The sequence below is a fragment of the Ceratina calcarata genome, unplaced genomic scaffold (genome assembly GCF_001652005.2).
Source record: "Ceratina calcarata isolate Rehan_Ccalc_2016 unplaced genomic scaffold, ASM165200v1 scaffold569.2, whole genome shotgun sequence".
Lineage (NCBI taxonomy): Eukaryota > Metazoa > Arthropoda > Insecta > Hymenoptera > Apidae > Ceratina > Ceratina calcarata.
The window spans coordinates 1136927-1159666 of NW_017176894.1; the positions used below are offsets into that span (position 1 = coordinate 1136927).

General features: G+C 43.0%; 1 protein-coding gene across 3 annotated transcripts in view; it reads left to right on the top strand.

Moving 5' to 3' along the window:
• LOC108629468 (protein couch potato) overlaps positions 1-22740 on the top strand; it is an 84725-nt gene that overhangs the window by 19525 nt on the left and 42460 nt on the right. For all 3 annotated transcript variants that reach the window (XM_018032148.2, XM_018032149.2, XM_018032151.2), the window contains one exon: positions 18706-18783. In XM_018032148.2, coding sequence (XP_017887637.1) covers positions 18706-18783 — 78 coding nt within the window. The remainder of the gene's footprint in view (positions 1-18705; positions 18784-22740) is intronic.

The window sequence follows — 22740 nt, forward strand, 5'->3', positions numbered from 1 at the left end:
TAAAAAAAAACAGGGAATTGAGAACCGTAAATGGGTGAATCCAGCTGCAATATGTGCGCAGGCGACGGTATCTTAAAATGCAGCCTGCCCACTTACAGCTTGAAGGGCCCTGTCTCTCGCATCCTTTTTCCCTTTCATATACGGGCTCTCCCCCGCGTCGATGTTTCCCTTAGTTTCGATACGCTATGCAAATATTGTTTGCATTCCCATGCAGATTTTTCTACGTACCCCTTTCCGCCCCATTCCCCAAATCAAGATGTTACATGCAAATGGAAACACGAGTCCGTCGATGTTTATTCCGGTTTGATTAATCCACCGCCTCTGTCACCCAGATTTTATTAAAGGGGATGATTGTATATCGATTTAAAGAACCGAGCGATAGATTTATTAAAACGGAGATAGGTTTTTAGACAGCAATCGTACCGGTAAGCTAATCACAGTCTTCAGTGCGATTGTTATATGTAATATCTAAAAATTGTTGATCGTCGGTAACAAAATAGATTTGCTCGAAGCCGCGGAACCGTCGTATGACTTAAAAGCTTTGTGTTCTATCACGTTTCTTCCAGTTTTACCGAAACGAGTCACGTATCGTAGCTATTTCGTAATTATAGCGCTGGGAACATAACCCAGGATACGATTAAACGTACGTGCTCTCGCGCCGATCATTTTTCCATGAGTTTAGTATTATGGTACTTCGTTCAAAGGTGAACAGTGAATTATGGCTGTTTAATAACCGACGCGAATCTCGCTCCTGACCGATATTGATTTAAGGCAGCATCTGCCTGTGGCGAAATCTACATAGTGAAATGAAACGTTCAGGCTGTCGGTTCTGCACATTCAATTTTCTCGCTTCTATTCATAATTAATTTAAAAATAATGTCAGACCGATTTTGGTTCAAGACAAGATCTATCGATTATGAGGAGGGCAGGTGATACGAATGAAATTGTAGTATAATTAAGGATAATAGGCGTAAGTCAGATCGAGAGAATTTAAAGGTTTTGAATCGATTGACTGATCCGTGGAGGAAGTGGTCTCGATTTCTAGACGAGAGTCGTGGGAAGGGTTCACGGCATGAGGTCCAAGAGGCAGGGGATCTAAGTAAGCAAATCACACCAGGAGTCCTCCCTGCAGGGGGATAATTAATCGGGCCTCGTCTCTGGATAAGCCTGGCTCTCATTGTCCCGTCCTCGAACGAGCGTCGTGTAAACGGGGACTTTAATTGCTCAAAGGGAATCGTTAGGCCAAATCTGCTTCATTGCGTGATCGAGAGTCCATTCTTGTTCGGTGGTAAAAAAATAAAATAATAAAAGAGACGGCGGAAAGTAAAATTAGAACTCCGGCTTTTGGTCAAAGACGCGTCCCAATGAAAATGTTTAAGGAACTTTACTGTTTTTAATTAACGAAATTTTCTCGCGTGCGCTAAAGGAGACCGTGTTTCTAAACGAGGTCATGATGCCAAGAAACACCGCTCCTTCCTTTTCTTTTTATTCTATTCGAGGTTACGCTCGATGCGAGAGGAAAAAGAACTCGACTCGGAAATACGTGCAAAAGATTGCTATGCGAGAAATGCTCGTGGGAAACGTTGACATAACTCGGCCTATTCACTGGGAATGAAATAGGGTGTGTAAACATTGCCATGCTTCTTTCGTCGTCGTTTAAGTAATGAGGTTTTATTAAGTATGTGCTCCTAGTCTCAGCAGCAAAATTTGACAGAGTCGAATGACGTTGAGTAGAATCCAGTCGGCTTTTCAAATCATATAAACCGCAATCAAAAGTAGAGCAATAAATTATTCTCGAAACCTCCTTCATTAACTCCTTAACGTACAGTTTTTTTTTTGTTTAAAAAAAAAAACCACAGTTTGGACTGTTTAGCGTGCTCGAATTAATTCGAGCGTACAAGTTAAGGGGTTAAGCGAAAATTGATGATTGAATTTGTTTCGTTCAGAGTTCATAGATTTATAGATAGATAGATCCCTTAAATTAATTAACAAAACACAGGCTTCACGTGATTTTTGTCGAAACTGTAGCTCCTAGCCGTGGATACACGTGATCGTCTTCGTCATCGCGTCTCACGTGTACTCGTTGTCCTTGCGTGTGTGTCGAGGAGAGGAAAATCGCGCGTTTGATTACCGAGACCATTTGTGACACGTTAATAGCGTTTTCGTTGCTGCCGCTGTGTAATAATCGGTTCTCTCGAATAATACGCCTTCGAATACATCCGTATCGATTTTCCTCTTGAATGGGACGATTCGACGAACGGTCGAATAACACGTTACATAAATATATTAAACTGTTCGACGTTCAACATGTGAAAGAGTTTTATTTTTTAATGAAACAGTTTGCACGTTTCGAAGGATAGATGTTTCATTGAAAAGACGAAGCGTTTGGTCGTCGAGACAGGGTTCAATGAGACGCTGTTGCCAGGAGTTAATCATATAAAATTTGACGTGCTGTACAAACCGAGAGAATGAACGTGCAGAATCTGTGTCTCTATAAAAAGATCGCTAGGAATCGTGTTCCTCCTGTTCCGTACAATTTTCTTCAATACGTCTGAGAATATTCTGTGCCTGATTCAGAGCGTCGAAGTAAAGACTGTGACGGAGGGAAGTCGAAAGATTTAGAGTGGTTCCAGGAAGCTCGCGTTCCATATTCTAATCCCGTGACATAATCTGAAACATAAAGTCAATGACTCGCTCTGGCAAATCGGATCTGCTCGCGTATTTTACGATTCTCGCGATAAAAGCGTTGATAAAAGCGTGGATGATTACAGTTGACCATATTTCATTGAACGAGATAAAGGATCGATCAGGAGAACCAGGTTGCTCTGCTCTTTTTCGCTGAAGTCGAATAGCTTTATAGTAATCCCAGTTGATACATTTTAATAACTTCATGCGACAATTTCGAATCGTAGCGGATCTCATTCATTCGGAATTGAAGAGCATCGTTACATTTATTACAAAATACACAATCGTGTAATTACTTTGGCATCGATGAACCTTTTAGTAAATTGGTTTTGTGTCGGAAAAATTCATAAACCTGTGTACGCCGGTATTGAATTTGCTACGTACAGTGGGACGTTGATTATCCGAACTAATTGGGAGACAAACTCGTTCGGGTAAGTGGTTTTTCGGATAATCGGTCTGGAAACACGAAATTTCTGATGTGACTTACGCGGTGATATTTGTCAAAATCGGACAGGACATAATCATCGTTCATAATTTCATGTCGACGAATATTTGACTGAAACGAGAAGTTAAATCATAGACGTATAACTGATTTATTCTCTGTTCGAGTGATCAACGTTCCGGAGGACCGTCGTTCGGACGATCGACGTTCTATTTTAATTCGTAAAGGGGAAAACGGTAATTCTCGACGAGCTTGGAAGGACGAAGCAGGAAGACGAAGTGTACCGTCCTCTTAAATGGGAAAAGAGAATTGAGGGTCGAGAAGAAAAGCCGCGGCATTTCTATGACGACCGATGCCGATGCCCCAGACCCGGATGCGCGGTTATGCGCATGTCGAATTCGATCGACGGTGGCCCACGTTCATTGACTTCGCCGACGAGTACACACGTATCCGATGGGCTCGGTATCGCGCGCGCGTTTCCATTTATAGGGGCGACTTTGTACCATCCGAGTGTCCATTAACCCTCGCATCAATCTAACACGCGTCGAAAAAGCTTTTTACTTAATAATGGAGGGACTAGACGATTTTTACCAGGGATCTACAAGAATTTCATACTCGATCTTTATCATGTATTTTTAATTCGATCGTAAAGTAAGGACATGAATATTATTTCTTTGATTTCCGATGTGTTAGTCCGAATGCTAGGAGATTGGTCAGCGTCCTTGTGTTACATAAAAGGAGCGTGAAATTATCCTGGAAATAAGTGATTTTCATAGTATGACAAACACCGTGGAGGAAATAATGGTCGTCTATCAGTTTCCTCATCTAGGAAATTAGTATCGAGCAGTGTCACGATCAGTCAGTATAGTTTTTACGAGATGGAGCGAATGAATCCTATGCAAACTGAATCATCTCAGAAAATTGAATTACATTCGTGTCGGTCAATACGATTAAGTTTCGAAAGAACGGCTACGATTCGATGTGAGAGAGCTCGATAATTAAAGACGGCGCAATAATTAATCACCCGTTCGACTCGTCGAGGTTGACGTGACTTATCCTAGTTTCTGATTTCAAACGACACCGGAAATAGTTCCGAAGCCTCTCGTGCTTCACGCTTTCGGCCTGTTAATCGCGTCGTTCCTGGTTTCCAATAGCTGACCCTAATTTCGTAGCAGCTTCTTACACAACTTCGTACTCGAAGCTCCTCTCCAAGTCCGAACAACTGATTTTCTTATCCTCCTGCAAACACTTAATTTATCAGCATAGAATTTCTGACGCTCAGCCTCTTAACCGAACGTAACGCGTAATTCAATTACGGTTCAGTCCCTCAGATTAACATTTGCATATTGTATATTTTGTGTACAGATGAATTCAATCCTACGTAGACTCGTTCTCTTTTAAACTACTCAAGTTGTTTTAAGAATCTTTTTTAAAACCGACCGCGGCTAGCAATTAATAGTAATAAAAACAAACATCTGCATTTTTATGGAGCGAGCTGTAATTATCATTTCCGCGAATACCCCGGCCGATAGATAATAACGAGACGTATTAAATCAAAGGATCGATCTATTGTGCTTCGATGTGGAACGGTAATTAGTCCATGGTCACGGTTGTGAGAACACGACCTACCTCAAAGTTTAGATCTCTCGGGATAAAACGCAAATCACTTCCTCCTCTTCATGGTACATAAACCATTCGAACTCTACCACAATTTTTCATTTCACAGTTCGAAAAAGAAAGGTGGTAAAAATCTTGTTGGATGAAATAAAAATGGTGAACTCACGGTTTTAGAAAACTGAGCGTATATTTTAGATAGAAATGAATTATGAATCTGCGAATATTTACTGGCTTCTTGACAAGTGGTAAAGGTTTGTGCAATCGAGCTTTAGAATTAGTATTTCGTACCAGTTGATACATAATTCTTCGGGCGAATGTAAATCTCTGCTCGTCCGCGCTTTATAAGGCGATCCTTCGGACAAAGGCGGCGTTCATTAAAAATTAATGACTGCCGGTAGCTACAAAGAATGACGAACGGTAGTTAAAACCAAGAAAGATGGTAGAGTGGTCGGATATTGGGGCAAGTAGTTCCGCGAACTGTTATTATTATTTCTGTTTGTCGAAGTCACAGCTAAACTTAAAGTCTTATCCTACTTTACACCCACTATAGAATGCGATTATTATATAAACGGCTGTATCGCGCTGTCGACCTAGATAAAATCCATTACTCATTCATAGGATCACGACCGTCGCGATATTCATCATTCGCCATTCTCGTTCAATCACGATCGATCATGCCCTTCGGACGATACGCAAAATCCCAGTTTTATTCGCGTTTTTTTACATTGAGTTTATCATCATCGGTAAGTCAGAGACTGGAGATCAATTGGAATACAATAAAATGAGCGATTAATCGAGAATCGAGCCAGGAGAGACTCACGACGGTTCTCGGTCTCAATAGCAAAAGTACGTAGCTATGGGATGTTTCGTGAACGAAGTCGAGTAGATTTCTCGTCGACGATCGATGGCACATAGACAAAAGGGTTTGAAGAAAAGGCGTGTTCGCGTTCTCGATTAGATAAGCAACGGAACGAAAAGCGAGGCTCGTTAAAAAGTAAGCGCGTCCGGTTCTCAGCGGGGGCGTTTTCTCTCTCTCTTGGTTTTAATTCAACGACACGGGGACACGGCTTTAACAACGCGCGGAGGCCTGGAATCATTTCGGAGCGCATGAATAAGTGATCGGGCGCGCGCTCGGTTCCCTCGTACATAGCGTCGTCGGGACAGACACCACGTCGCCAGCGCGACCTCACTCTCCTCCTTCGTCCCCCTTCAACCCCTTTACGTACCTTCGACCGATCCTCCCTCCGCTTCTCCAGCCCTCGTTTCTAGCGATGGAACCGAATCGCAACAACGTAGACACTGAAACACTCAGTACGATCCTAAACGCGATCGATCGTCATTAAATTTTATGATTCATCATCGGGTTTCACGGATTCAAATCATTTTTGGGAATCGTCTCATGAAGCGAAGACAGATCTCTTCGTGCTATGTGCACGTGTACAATAGGAACGCGTTGTTCGATCGATTTATCGTTGAGAAACATGATTTGGAAAATCTTTTGATACCTAATTTGGAACGTTACGGGACAGGTTTGATCGTGATACGGTTCGAAGCATCGTTTGGTATATCACTTAGTATTTGGATATCACAGTTGATTCTATCCGTACTTGTCACCCTTTCATACGTGCTTCCTTCCTCGTTTCGGCTCTCCCCATTTTTTTCCATCGTCACGTTCGCTGTTTCCCTGCGTGACACGTCATTTATACCCAACACCCACGCTATCTCTCTTCTGCTACGATCCGATCCCTCGATCTCTATCCAATTCGTTCTCCGCCTTTCTCCTCCTGTAAATCTGTTCTTCCATGCTGACGAACTTCCAAACGTTCACTCTTTCGTTTAACTTTTCTTACCGATTTCTGTTACACCCCTTTCAACATTTTTTCTTCCATTTTCGCCCTTTCACGTATAATCTCCCATGGCTCTTCGGCCCAGGCTCTTCCGTGTTCCTTTTCCTCTTCCCACCTCGTGTCGCTACCCTCTCTGTTCCCTAAGCGTCGCGTGTTCGGTACACACTGGCTTCGGGGGCTGGTTTTTATGGCTTGCTCACCCGCAACTTCCTTTGGAGCGTGTCTTTCTGCCTGGAAAAACGGTTCTCCTATTTTTCGTACCGGCTACGACACGACAGCTTTCCTTCACCCCGACAGACATCCCTTTCCTTTTCGACCCTATCGACTCCAGACGACGATGACCAGAATTGATAAAAGAAACGTCAGCACAGTGATATTCATAATTCTTTATTATTGACGTTAGGCGAATTATTAGTAAGAATACTATAATAGGTTTGATAGAATTTTTATTATTCAATAGCCGAAGGAACCGTCATTCGTCGTATACAATTCCATGTCGAGGCTCCGCAAAACTCCTACGGAAAAGTGTATAAGGTGCTTACGCGGTATTCCGGAGTGCACCTCGTCGTTCTGGTCAACCGTTCTCATAAAGAATGCACTGTACGTCCCGTGTTCCATTCCATGGAAAATTGTACAATTCCAAGCCCCACTGCATTGCATCCTCGTACAGTGTAGTCAAAGAATGATACACCTTATCATAAGATCGCAGCGAAATAAGCAGATGAATGAGTTTTACAGCAGCAATTTGAAGCGAATTGAAGTTCAGTAAAAGGTTTCTTTGATTCATTGACCCCTGTCGATATTTATTTTTCTGTTCACATAAAATTAATTCTGTTTAAAATCGATTGATCATTCCGAGACAAATTGATTAATTCTCGGCTGTTAATTTTTATTCAATCGTTCGACGAACGTGCGTAGAACATCGCTGTTAGATTCGTGAGTAAAATAAACGGATACGTCGCGGGTGATAAATGTCGTAAGGTACTGTCGGATTCCGTAGCGGGTAAACGAGGAAGAAAAGAGTGTACAGAGCTTAGAAAAAAAGCGTGGCTGGAGGCTCTTTATGACGATGCAGCGGGCATCGTCGATGCATGCGACGGGAGGCCTCGATTTACCTGGGAATCTAAGGGTCGCCTTTTTTCACCGTCGAGCCGCGAAATTAATATTAATGAACGTGAAACCAGCGCCGTTTTATGCCCGCGAAGAAGGGCGTCGACGCCAAAGAAGCTCCCTGGCAAACTCTCTATCCTTTATCGTACGCAAAGTCAACGTCTTTCCCGTTTTCTAAAAACGTTTCACCAGCTAGTTTCCAACATTTTCATACACGTCTCCATTCTCTCACACGGAGAGCGTACATGAAATACCTTGTGCTCCAGTCGATGAAATTGCTCCGCAATAGTTTCGAATTCCAAGCGTTTAATAACGATACTGCAATTAATCACTGAGAAAATTTGTATTTCTACATGAAATTCTGATGAATAATGAGAGGCGCGAACACTTTTCGCAGCTACTGTACGCTCACAATGCCAAGAATTTGCAGGAACATTTTAAAATACCGTGGACACGGTATTCTGTTTACGACCAGCCAACGTTCGTGAATAATCGTTTGAATGAGCGAGCTTCGCTTAGTAATCGAAATGATTTAGACGTTAAGTGAACCGTGGACAATTTGCTGTTCTTTAGTTAACGCGATCTTTTGCAACGCGCTGTGACTAGAAACATTTCACAAGCTATCTTCAGTTCATAATATGTAATGGAGCAAAGGATACGTACAAAAATATCGTACATTTAAAAGATCTGATCATGAGTTTAATTCGATGAACCTTTGGACTCTTGCATATCCAGTTCGATCAAACAGATTCAAAGAAGGCTTGGCAAATGGAATATTTTATACTGAAGAAATCGATGATACGTGAACCCTCGGTTTTAAAGCAATTTTCCTTTATCCATAAACGGACTGCGTTATCAAGGAGAATTACATGCCTTCCACATAAGAACTTTTCATTATACCTCGAGTAAAGAAGAAAAAGTATAGTAGGTGAGAGCGCACAGTGATAGGGCCACGTTTTGCGTCCGCGACGCGATGAATAATAAAAACGCGAGGTCAATCTAATCGGAAAAGTTGGCTATACCAGCCATGTGCCTCGGTCCTCACATTCATTTCACTCGTATCCATCGATCCGAACTTTTACTTTCTACGTCGTTTCGCATAACAATTCGCAGAGGCAATAAGAACCGCCGTCGAGAATAATTTATTAGTCGACTTTAACGTCTGGATAAAATTCGATTCGATTCTTTCCCATCAAAGTCTCCTGTAAAATTCGTGCTTGCTGAAACGAGGCTTTTCGAAATAGTTAATAAATCGTGGATCGGAGAGAATCATTTCCGTCACTTCCTCGACTTTGAAGTACGCGTTCAGTTTTTGATATTCCGAGTAGCTCTAATTACATTTCTTATAAATCCGTCTAATCGAAAAGAATTGCGTATTTAATTATCAGATTTCAGTCCCTCTAAATACTTGGTTTGATTCCATCGAGTTCGTACTTAATTGTCATAAATTAGATTTAGATCGAAACGACTGTAGGCATAAACTCGAGTAAATTTACCCGGCCGTGAACTTCTCCATAGCGAAGATAGTCGAAACGGCTAGGGCACAGTCGATCAAGCTAGTTGGTCTAGAAACCGGTACACAGTCCCATTATAAACGTGTTTCCTTGGAAAATTTCTGGCTACGTGGGAAATAGCTCGTATTTGGCACCGGAAAACCGTGACGACCCGCATTTTCGCGCGTGGCTGGAGCTGATTTTTAGCCGACCGGCATACCGTGAATTTTTATAAAAAATAAATCGTTCTTCGTATCAGTTTTAAAATGCCTTTAATAATTCATACGTCGAAACATACGTTCATTCTTCGATATTTTAAACAATTTTATAAAACACTTACAGTATTTATTGGAATTTTCGAGCCTGGCGATCGATGTCGTTGCAATGAGAACGATTGCGCGTGTTCTTAACTTTTCCCGTGCGACCGCTCCTCGGAATTCGTGAGAAATCCGGGGAACGTGGCTTTCCAAAAATAAGTCGATACCATGGAACGAATTTCTTTTATGCGACGCCGTTCCTTCTATAAATACCGGGACGTGTACTCGTAAATTCAGTTCGCTGCATCCACGAGTGTAGTTGTTCCTTTGCATTTAAGAATAATTTGTACAACGTATTCTTGTCAGATGCACAAATACATTTTATACAGATTCGATCTGAAATGCAGTATAGAAACGGAGACAGAGACGAGCGTAGTATGATCGAGTTAGGGATTAAAAAATTGCATACTCGTTTGAGGATCAGGGTCGACTTTTCATCCGGATAAGAAATACGTAAGGATCTTTCAATTTGGGTCGCGTCTTGATTTATAGCGTATCTATGCGGCTATTTTCGCTATCAGAAACCGTGAGTCACTCGATGAGAGAAATTAGACATACATATAGACACAGGAAATTTCTCCTTAATATAAACAATTTCTAAAAGCTCAACAGCTTTCTCTAAAAGAACATTTATGTACGTCTGCTCTATCCTTTATCGAGCCTGTGTCGATTACCAGAGATTCAGGATCAGACGAGTCTTTGGTCTCCTTCACGTCTTCACAATTTTTCTACGTCGAATCTAATCTGATTGCAATTAAGAAAATTCTTTCTATTCCTCCTCGTTTATCGATCGGTACTGCAACGTTGCTTGTCACGTTCATTTATTTATACGTACTGACGTAGCACCGCGTTACGTCAGAGTGAGAATCTCTAAATTGATCGTAGCACGGTACGAAGGAAACGCGAAAAAGGGCTCCGGTAGCCAAAGAGCAAGAACCGTGGTTCCGTTGCGTCGCTCGGAGGACGAAATAAAATACCGGAGCTCGGCTTCGATGAGCACCGGCCGTATCGTACCTATGCGTTCAACGAGCTGGACCCTTGTTGCTTCGTGCAGGCGAACGCTGTTTACACGTTGTACGAGTAACGCAGCTACGCATTTATCACCGTGTACGGTGATTAAGGGTAACAAGATCAGAAAATTATATTACATTTGTACCTTTTTTTCCAACAACCGTTGTTTTCGTATCAACGTTTCATCGAGTATTCGCAGTCAGTTAAATATATCAATATTTCATCGAATTAAATGCATCAATATTTCATTGGATTAAATGCAACAGTATCTCACTGAATTAAATGCATTAACGTTCAATTGAAATAAGAGTATTAGAAGTGTATTATCGGCGCAACGCGTATTTTATGTGCACATAGTTGGCTTACGATTTGTTGATTAATTGCCTGTGGCATTCCTGCGCTGGCTTTTGGTTCGGGGATTAAACGAGACTCGATGAACTATCGGAATCGTGAAGAATAACGTTTTCTACCAGAAGACATTTGCTCGAAGATTGGCGCGAAAGCATTGGTACATGACTCGATATCAAATGTATGAATGGTCGAGAACAGACAAATTAGATCTCTCTGTGGACGGTTCGAAAATACACGAAACTCGGAGGACGGATGTAACGGCTAGGTATCATAAAATTGTGAAAAGAGGTCGCAGAACACCTTCTGTATAACGAGAGATGATCCACGTCGGAGGTACGCGTAAATAACCGGCCGGCCGTAAATACGCATAAATAATGGCGAAACGAGTTTACGAGGCTCGAATTATTAATAGTAATAAAGGGGCGACCGGTCCCGGGTCTTAAATTGACGCCGATTCCCTTAAAATCCACCGGGCAACACTTCCACCTGATTTATTTTTCAGCAGCGCGTCGGCCTATCTTAAATAATAACTACGATTGATATCGTGCTTAAACGACCCGCGGAATTTGTTCCCGGCCGTAAAACACGGTTGATGAAATTCGTTTTAGTGCTCGACGTTTTATGTATTCTCTGTCTTTACACGGTTTTTCATTTAGTCGCGTGGAAAGGTGAGAAGGAATCGTAAGGGGCGAAGGGTCAAGATGTATCAGGATCAAGGATGAGAAACGGCAAAGAACCTCGTTTAATTTCGTTAAAACATCTTCTGTGTAGAAATTCGTTAGAACTTAGATGTAATTCCGTCAGATGGTTATTTCTTAGTGATTCATCGTGTACTCGTATTTCTTGTTCTTCAAAGAGGCTCTCGCTTAAACGCGTTCGAGTGGGTCCGTCCACACTGTTGGCTTCGTCAAATCAGATAAACGGCGTACAGAGCGTCGCGTTGTCTCCCGTTGAATAGGAACGTTTGTGACTCGGGTACAGACTGGTTGTGTTCGAACGTGAACGCAAACGCGACCGCGGATCAGGGCACGAAACCTCCACCCGTGGATTTCGCTTTTCGATGTTCTCGAATTACCTGTAAACCTTGACTCGGGATTCATCGAACCCGTTTGCCCATTGCCCATACTACATGCCCACGCGATGGATTACGTTATCCTCCTGCGTGATTATGTTGGCTCAGCGTACCAGATTACGTTCAACACGAATTCTATGGGTTCTCGTCGAGGTACATGCGATTCCCTTTGCAATTACCACTGAGGATATTAAGGAATGCAATTACATTTGAGACAGGAACTTGTTAATATTATGATTCAAATCTCTTTTGAAACATGATTACGAATTGTAAATTATAGAACGGAGGTGAGTCAAGTTTCTCCTTCGCGAAAATCAAATAGGGATTCGTTGAATAATTGATCGTATAAAAATGCAAAGAAATCTGACGTTTCATTTTCTAAATTGATACCAGACATGGTTTGTTTTGCATCTGGAAGAACTGAAAAAGAATCGTACTATTATCAAATGAGAAAACGAATCCTCGACGCGTTTAAATAATTTGTTTCGCCTCGGGCGAAACAGTTTCCGCAAGTAGGAACTTTTCTTGCTGTCCGATAGGAAGAATGGCAAAACTACCGTGGCATTTCAGCGCGAAACGCAGGCTTGAAAAACTTCGCCAGCAGCCACTTTTGATTAGTCCGTGGGAATTATTTTGTTCAAAGTACGACGCGAAACGATTTCTCGTAGTTACTTCTGTTTGTCGTTTATAAGTTGCGATTCGTTGAATCGTCCGGTCTTTGAGTTCTGCGTGAAGAGCGGCTGATCTTTGTCAGATGCGGAGCTCAAGATCATTCCTGAATATCCTATTTCCGTAGTTGCATCGCGAACCGTCCGGAATCGTTCCTTTTGAATGGTCGCAATACCATTTAACGTGTAGCTTTTGGACCCGCGCCAGCGTTTCCCCTGCGATAACTACTAATGATCCTTTCAGTTATTGCAACCTGTATCCGTTCGACCCTCCCATCGTTCAATATCCCTACAATATTGTCACGACCTCCTCGGACGTTCTACCGACAGAATTTTTGGTCGATGTGCTTTCCCGAATTAAACAAATTAAGATTTATCTGTTCCACGCATTAAATTGTTCTGATACAGCGATGAGCGTCTCGAGACGAGCGTAAAAAAAAAGGAGAAAAGAGAGAGTGGTGCGTTCCTCAGTAATTGACGATCGTACAACTTTCTTTGTTGTCTTTCCTTTCCGTACACGATGAATCTTGTTTCTCTACCGGAACCTCTCTGCTATGGTCCAGAAAATTTCCCACAGCTGCGTATTGAAATACTCAAAATGATTTATTCATCGTTACATCACGGATTCTCATAACAATCGTACAACGTTCAACGTATACAAATAAGCGCAACGCAAAGAACGTGGTACTTCTTTGACGTTTGAATTTAGCGAAATTCGTCAGAATTCCTGCGGAGATTTCGTTGACCCGAAGCGCATTTAGTGGACAGAAGCACACACGTTTTTCATTTGCGTGAAAAGTTGCAAATTAAATGGAGCCTGCACAGGGTTCCAAAGTTGTCTGACAATAGACGGTTCGTTTTCACTCGTGGCTCGTTTCCCTCCGTCCGTTCCCGACTCGTACCCCCTACCCCCGCCACTTGCCTCATTAATTATGTCTTGTTAAACCGCGTTGCATCGTTCCGCTCGCTTTGAAGATTATTTGGAAACGGACGTTATTCCGGCTTTACAGACGGTCCCGGATTTTCGCCATAGCAATTTTAGTAGTAATCTCGCTCACGATTTTCCAATTACTCCGATTCCCGTTCGGTTCAACGCGACCGAAGAGATTCTGGTATTAAACACATTGCCATTTGACTCCTATTAACAGAGACGATAAGTAACTACCGGGAATATTACTCCGTTGCCGCGTTGAGTATTCCTCTATCAAGTACATAAATAAATAAATATCGACACAATATTTTATTTAACGGTTAATGCGATAATTGATATCGGGGTTTCATTTAACGATCGACGTAACGTCTAATGATCAAAGTTATTTGGGCGTAATCTGGGAGGAAACCGGACGTAACGCGAAATAGGGACACGGGAAACGAAACTGGGCGCGGAGTCGATCGTGCGTATCGAATCGTTCTCCAAAAACTGCGTCCGTCTCTTTCTCCTCAGCACTTCTGTTTCCGGCCTTAGAATTTCTTCGACTCGGCTCTCGACCTGGACTTGGCTCGGCTCGAAGTCGCGCGAATCGTTTGACCGGTTGATGATGAACGAGACGATGGAAAGTTGAATGGGAACGAGGGGCCGAGGGGGAGTACGCAGGAATCGCGTCTCGATTTGAAGAGGAAATAATGCCATCGACGAAATAGCCATTCACAGGCTCCTGTCCCTTTCTTTCCCGAGCCAATCGTCCATGATCGATCGTCCCCCGGCGCAAATTGCATTTCCTTCGACCTGAAGGACATCCAGGAATAACGGTAATAACGTTTAAAAAGAACGTCATTATCGTGGCTTCGCTTTTTCTCCGGTGAGAGGTGAGCGCGAATTAAACAGAATCGAACCCGACGAAGAAAGTGAAATTTTCGTCATAAAAAAAAATCCGGAGGTCTTTTGCCTGTGCTGTTTATCTGACTGTCAGTCTCGTCGATCGCAACGCGAATCGGTCTAACGAGTTTCGCAATAAAAAGAGAATAGTGGAGGAACCTTCGATCCCGTGCGATCGGTGACAAAACGCTGCGCAACTCTTAACGAGGTTCTCTGAAAATTAATTAGTCGGCAGAGGGGAGACGGCCGGGCGCACCGTAATTATCCTCACTCGGCCAGGTTGCCTCCATACTCTTTCAGCCCCGGTGGCGTTTCTTAACTTTATTAATTGCCGCGGCTCCGTTGCGGCAATTTGATGCAGCTAGATCATTACAAGTTTAAGCAGCCCACATCGTAGCTTCGTGCCACGTGCGACCATCGTCGTCGTCGTCGCAAGTTAGCGCGACGCAATTACTTAAGTCAGGTTCGCGTGGATCGTCCGTCCTCTGCTGAGCGATAGACACTCTTTCTTCGCCACGTCCCTCGTCTCTATTAGGCTCGATCCGTAATTATCGGCTCGGTCACGTTTTACCGTTTCTAGCCACGACACATGCGACACGATATGACGATCGCAATTTTTTTATTCGCGCTGTTTCTTATTTATGAATTAAATATATTTATACGTATCGGAAGTCGAGTCGATACTTTTTCAATACGACTGATCACGGCGAAGCAAATAGTTTTATTCTTTTTGCTCCAGTTTTGCGTGTTCGCCTTTCACGTTTTTCGATCCGGTTTGTATAATAGATCCATTACAAGTAGAAGTTGCAATAAGAATAGCGTGAGAAAGTAAGAAACGTGTGAAGGGAACGTCCAGGATTACGAACTTTCACTGTATTTTTCCCATTAACGGAAGGAATTTCACATTCCGCTACGACTCGCGTTAAATTCATTTAGAAGAAAGAACCGTCCGACATTATCCAGTGAACGATTTTTATTTCACAAAATACGTTCTTGTAAAGCTGAATTATTTAATCGGTTTCCAAATACAAGTTGCATTCGACATAATCCACTGTCGTAAGAAACGTTTCACTCTTCGAAGAGAGAAACTGCTGTATCAACAACTTAGACATCGGAAAGAAAATCATACTGAACGTGATTTGACAACGGGTGAACAAGTGTTTCGGGTGCCCAAGCTATTAGCAGATTCATGTTATTGTGTCACGTCTCATCCATTTATCGGTGGGTTTAGTCGGCTTCAACAGGTATAAATGAACGGGCCGGATTTTTAACGGAACTCGGCCAATTTTCAGCGAACGTGCTTTCACCCGTTCGCTCATTACCCATCCGCGCGCGTATCAAACACCAATTTATTACCCCGTTAGACGATGTGTAAATCGAAGCGGTCTGTATTCATCGATCTCCGATCTGAACGCAAATGCACATATTTAATTCTATAAACATTATAATCCCATTGATGATTAAATTTATGTGAAGTACGAACGTTCACTGAACTTGGAACGTTTGGTACCGCGGCAAGAATTTACAATGCAAAGCCTCGCGGAAGAACGTTGTTTTTCTACTTGAATTTCGGCGATCCGGAAAAGCTCGACGAAGCATCAGGTGCTCGCAGGTGCAAGGTTAAATTGAATAGGCCGGCTCGTGAATATCAACGAGATCGCGTCGCACTTTCCGCGTAGAAAGAAGGGGCAGGGTGAGACGGGGCGAGGAGAGTTTAAGCCTCCTTCTTCCGGTACACGCCGAAGTAAACACGCGGTTAGGTGCCTGCCGCACGCGGCTATGTATCCACCGTCGCGAATAAGAACCAGCTACCGTTTCCCTTGGTTCCCGCTTTTTTACCGATTTCTCCGTCGTTTACCTCCTTCCTTTTTGGCTCGGCGAAGAGTACCGTGAAAAAGGCTTTGCGCCTAGGTAACGGGAGGGAACGTTCTCCCGCTGTAATTGAGCCCATAGATGCGATCGCCGAGTGCCTCTGAGTTTCGAATTCGTCGTTTTAATCGGATCAAGGATCATCCACGATTAGTATGATGCGAAAGTATAGTAGATGAGAATAGATTCATTGAATAAAAAATGACTCACTGGCTTAAGAGCGCATATAAAATCACAGAGAAAAGAACCAGTGGAAATCAGGGAATAATTAGATATTTTTCACATGGATTCGCTCTATTTTTATTCGATTCAAATAAAAGACGGTCCTGTGATCTGCGGGATTAGTCGAAAAAGGAATACGATAAACTACATAGCCCCGTTTGATAAAGAGTCGCGGTTTGTTTCGCAGCAAAGTATCAGTGGAGATAGTAAGTGCGGGTAGTTATATGCATGGAAAGCAGTGAAAGCGGCTGCTGGGCATTGTTTCGGTGTTTCCCTTATCCACCTGTTCGCAGCATTGTTCCTGGCGCCTCGCGCCCCGAGAGCCTTTATTCCACTGGGAAATTGCGTACGCCTCTCTCCTTCTCTCTCCCTACCTTAGTCTGTTCTACACAATACTGAACCACGTGAGAAGATGTAGATCGATGCTGCATCGATTCTCGTCGAGGTTCTCACGGGACGTTCCTATTCTCTTTATGCACGTTTCCTGTGCCCGGAGATAACCGACTTCCGTCGAATTCCAGTGGCCACTCGCCCGTTCCGTGAAACGGATTCACCCTTTCAAATCGACTTTCGCCTGTACGAAATAAAGGAAATTGAAACGCAATGGTCATCGAACTTATTCCTATTAAAATCAGACGTTTTCACGTCACACTTTTTATTTTTGGTACGACAGTCTTCCGATAATTTCATGTCCAACCTTTTATCGCGAACGATAAGCTGTAAAACGCTAATCGTTTCACGTTTCATCGACGCGAATCCCGGGTCTCGCGGTTATGAACCAAAGCCGCAGACAATGAATCCTTTATTGCAAAAAAGAAAATCCGCCGTGCACCGTCGCATACAGACGCGTAGGTACACACGGAGACGGCCGCGTAGATATCCACAGAGAGATAGACGCGTAGGTACACAGCGGGTTGAGGGAGTCGGTCTAGCGTCACTTTGATCTGGCGTCGAGCCAAATCAGTACGTAATTTACTGTCTCCGCCGTTTTGCTTACTTCCGTCGCGGCCACAATGCATTCTGTTCTCGTGCTGTTACTGGAAACTGGGTCAAGAATAGGTGGAAGAGAAATTACGACCCGCGTGTCCGAACCTCGGGATGTTTGTAAACGCGATGGAGATACAAGTATTTAGATACAGCGTATGGTCAATTAAGCGGAGGTGCAATTGGGTCAGAGAATTAATCGTCATAAAGTAATCAGTTTCCGAACACATCAAAGAGCTTTTCGTATCGAGTTCGATTAAAAGATATTCCGAGCACGCTTATCGTGCATCTCGTTCGATGCGTAAGGATGAGTTCTCAGTCAGACTTGTTTTCCAGCTGTTCACAACTATGACACGAGTCTTTCACGTACTCTTGACAGTCGGTACAGAGTTCAACAGTGACACGTTCTATTTCTTACTTTCATTCTTTCTGAATGACATAATCGGTGGCCTGCTGCCACCGGAGTGTTGCAGAAAGGGAGAAAAACACGCGGTAGTACGAAAATGTCCGTCACGCGTACAGAAATAACCCGTGAGTGCGAGACCGGACCATCTATCACCACACCATAGTTAAAACTTCATCGTTATACGTGTACTAATCACACGAGCTCGATTTAACCTGTTCCTCGTTACCCACGCAATTATTTTATATCAAAAGTGCGCCTCGACGCGTTCTTGTCAGTACGTTCGTCTTTTTCTACAATGCTTTCGTTTAATTGCAGTTGGAAGTGCATTTATAAAAAGGATCTCGAGACGCAGGTAGAAATGACATACCGGCTCTTATGTGATCCAACGTGTCGCGTATCAAGGAGTAAACTATTTTAATTAAATGGCGCTGAATCGAATTAGTTTCACTGAACGGGCGAAATCCGTTGTTAAATTAGTAAGCCGGGGTAACGGGAGACAGTGAGAGAGAAAGAAAACGTCTCCTATTAATTCGGCAATTAACTATGGGGTGTGGTATAGCAGTCAAACAAGAGAGCAGACTAATTCCCGGTTATCTTCGCTCGTTTCTCTCTCTCTCTCTCTCTCTCTCTCTCTCTCTCTCTCTCTCGGTCTGTCTGTCTCTGTCTCTATTTCTCGCAGAATCCTTCTTCCGTTTCTCCTTTTCACGAGTCGTCGTCGTTGTCGTTCCCCCTCGGTCTACCGACCTTCGCTACGATTAGCTTAATTAACTAAATTATCGCTTTCTTTCTTTGCAGGTGCGCACCTTGTTCGTGAGCGGCCTGCCGATGGACGCCAAGCCGAGGGAGCTCTATCTGCTGTTTAGAGCGTACGATGTGAGTCTTTGACACACGATCCTCCTCAAAAACCAATGCTCTTTTATTAAAAACCGTATCGCGTTCTTATGTCGCAGGGATTTCTATTTCCGTTTCTTCTACACGCATACAATAGTGCCCGAAATATTTTCCATTGATTTAAGTAGGGACAGAAGTCACGAGGAGTAAGAACGTTTTTCATTAAATAGATTTTAGCACGTTTGTTCTGAGTTGACTGTGTCAATAGTGATAAATTGATTCATCATCCGACGCAGTTATACTTGCAATTTGACACCGAATAATTCTATCAGTCAGACGACAGATAGGAGAAACTCGATTAATGGTGAAAATCATTGGTGAATGATCTTGTTACTCATAATGATTAGCCCGATGGTTAGTTAACGGTTCCGATGAGTCGATTAAGCACCGCGTGCGAACATTTTGATCTGGTTAAGCCGCGATCTCTCCCCGGAGAGAGAGCATGAATTCGCACGGTGGCGTAAAGCCGAAGGAAGAGATGATGAAATCACGTAATCGAATGCAGAATTAATCCGTTTATCTGAAAACTCGCGATCGGAAGAGGGAAAGTTACGCGTATTCAACTCCCCGCGGTCTCCGACCCTCTTATCTGGTCTCTCCACCCGTTCCTACGGATTCCTCTGATATCTGGTCGGATTCCTGGTTTAACCGCGGTCACCGTCGTTTCAACGATCAAACGTACACAGAGTTCAAACAATGATACGTATGTTCGAACGAACCGCTGCTGATATTATTTATTCAATCAGATATGACAGAGTTTATATCTTTATGGAGATGGCATTTGAATCGAGTACGAATTCTAGTATAATATATTATGTATCTCGGTTAGACGTAATTTATGATTCGCGTTATTCCTGTGAAAACATTTGCCAATGTAATAGGAGATTTCGCTTCATCGATTTGACGTTGGGTATTAATAAAATCAGCTGCAACGGATGATACATAAAATACGGGAGAAAGGTATAGTGTACAATTGCATGAAATTAATTAATGAAATCAGATAGAGTATTAATTAAAAGAGTATCAATCGGGGATGGATGAACGTCGCGAATAAAATATAGAATATTTTAAGCCTGTACGATTTTTCGCATAAATTAATTGTTTCATTAGATGTTTCATACTTTTGTATTTGAGCACGAGTCGTTTTTGTTTCTTCGTACGCGATCCATGTGTAGTTCGAGCCTTTGTCATCATCGAAGCAAGAAGAAATAGTGGCATAGATTTTGATCGGGAAACAAAATCGTCGCCGCAGCGACCGGGGTGGTTGTTTAAGGTCGAGGGGATTGGAAATCTGCGGATAACTCGAGTAGGATTCCGTGGACGAAATAAGGGCCACTCGAGCGAGTCGATTCCGCGCGAAATCTATCGCGACTCGTTATTATCCACGGCTTCTCAACTTCGCGGTTCGCATCGATCGCGGCCGCGCTGTTTCTCCTTGACTGACGGGGCAGATCGATCGGAAGGAAAGTTCGCGTAAGTGGTATTACCCGAAAAGAATTTTTACGATATCGAGGTCGCCGTGGATGCACAACTTTACAGGCACCACTTCATTTCGCCCGGTACGTGCTCACCTTCGTCGGATGCTTTTATAAAAATTAAAAAACCCTCGTTACGAAACGCTCTCCCGGACTACGTAAACCAGGGGCTGAGTCCTCCTTGAATTACGAGACGTTCAAAGAATTATTGCGATCGCAGCATAAGTTAGATGCGTGATATTGATTCATCGACGATGCCCTCGATCAAGAAATATCTCGTACAAAGAGATGCAAAGAGACGGCCGAAAGAATGATCGTAATCGTATGAATACCGTGCTGTCTCGGCCGGATACGCGATATTGATTTATCGTTGAGAGGAAACATAAAGTAGCCACGTTTCAGGTGTTAACGCGTAGGACGCCGTTGATCGACTCGCGTTAGACAAAGGCGACCGGGAGCAGATTCCTTTTTCGCTGTTCACTTTAATGCGGCTATTTGCGGCCGAGAAAATGGGTCAATAGAATTTTATAGAAGATCCACCCGATAACAAACGCGGCAACCTTTTCCCCGGGGATTGCGTTTCGTGTCGCGTACCGTCGCTCGCTTTGTTATTTCAAAGCTTCGCGTTCAACAAATAAAAGTAAATACAATCGGGTGTAATTCGTCGATAAATATTGGATAGAAAAATAAACGTGGGACTTGGCGTTCGCGGGTCAAACGTTAAATATGTCCTGCGTAGCTTTTTCATATCGCGACTTTACTTAAACAGAATTATACATTTACTCGTGCAGAAAAAATAATGCAACGCGATGTTGACAAACCGAATAATTAGAATATCAGACGGCGTGTAATTTATTTTAAAACTCGTTCGTTTGCAAGAAAAGTATTTTTAAAACTGCGATATTTTTATCAGCCGTAACCCAAATTACATAAAAGGGGGAAGTCGACTGTCAAATTGCATCGTTAATCCCTCGTCCGTTTTCTCTAGCAACGTAAATAGAATCCCATGAAAGTGAAACATCGTACGATTCTTTTCTTTTTGAAGACCAATAAAATTGGAACCACTGTTCCTCTTTCTTTCCAACGTTCGTTCTTAATCGTTTATTCTTCATTCGAAGGAACATGACAGATTCGATACGAATAACGATAGAAGGGATTCGATACATGGCGCGAGATCGGGAAATAGTTATTCGATAAAGGACGCTGTTTCGCCTGCATCGAGCGGACGTTTCTCGTTACCAAGTCTAAGAAGCCATTGCCAGAACGCTTTATTAGTTACCGGGCATTGTGCCCGGTCGACTTTTCGCGTCCCTGGCTCGTTTCTGGAGTCTCCCGACGCGACAGTTTCGTAATGCCCGATGCCCACGCCGTATGATACCCGATACGTGGTCTCAGATCTCTGGAAACAACCCTCAAACCGGAAACCGACCGCCGGAGCTCGTTTTACCTTCAAATTCGAACGAATCCACCCGCAAATTCCCCTGGCATCCCCGTTGTCTCTGATCCTCCTACGCCCAAGCAATAATCCATAGGTTCCACTAGATCAAATTACAATGCAAAATAAGAAATTGTTCTACCATATCGTAAACTTAGCATATTTTAAGACATATAAAGGTCTCCGGTTTCCTTGCGATCCATCCATTCGGTAAACCGAATTGCAGTATGAAATATCGTGCGGTATCGCACATTACAAATATAGAATATCTTTGTATGCGTTTAAATTTGAAATACATGAACATTATAACTTATGCATGCTGCCTGACATCTCTGCATTGTCATCCCTGCAAATTGAAAAACGACGCACTAGTCTCTGTTCGTGTAACAATTGTTATGAACAATTCTAATGGACTCCGTTATTTGGGTCTGTTAATGGATTGACACGGATAGCGATCAGTTCGTCGCGTTGCTGAAAGCTCCGGGATCATGCCAAGGGATCGCGGTACTCGCTACCGAGCCAAGGAGCTTTGTTTTCCCTGATGTAAAGAGCAAGCTCGCGTAACAGGCTTGCCATAAATCATTTCGGTACACAATACCGTCGCGGAACCGTAAACCAGTCGACCTATGTCTACCGATCATCCGAACGATCATCAACCGTGCTTTCCATTGCCAATAAACGTTATCTCGAACGAAGTAACGTACCGTCGCATCGACACTGTTAGCGATGGAGTATAGATTTTAGTGCGCGTGAACGTTGACAATGGCAATTTCGAAAATTAGATATTCCGCGTTTCATTGGATTCATTTTAGGATTTAGACAACTACGATTTTTCTATTACAAGAGGATTCTCAGATCGGCGAGAGTAATTTCGAAAGATCAGTTCTTATTTTAATATACTCGCCTATGCTTGTTCGATTCACGAAACTCTTGCAGAACTTCTCTATTTTTAATATTCCAAATTGCGAAACGTTTAATACAGTGTTGACGCGAGGATTAATTTTTGTCGAGCACAATGCGACCCTCTTA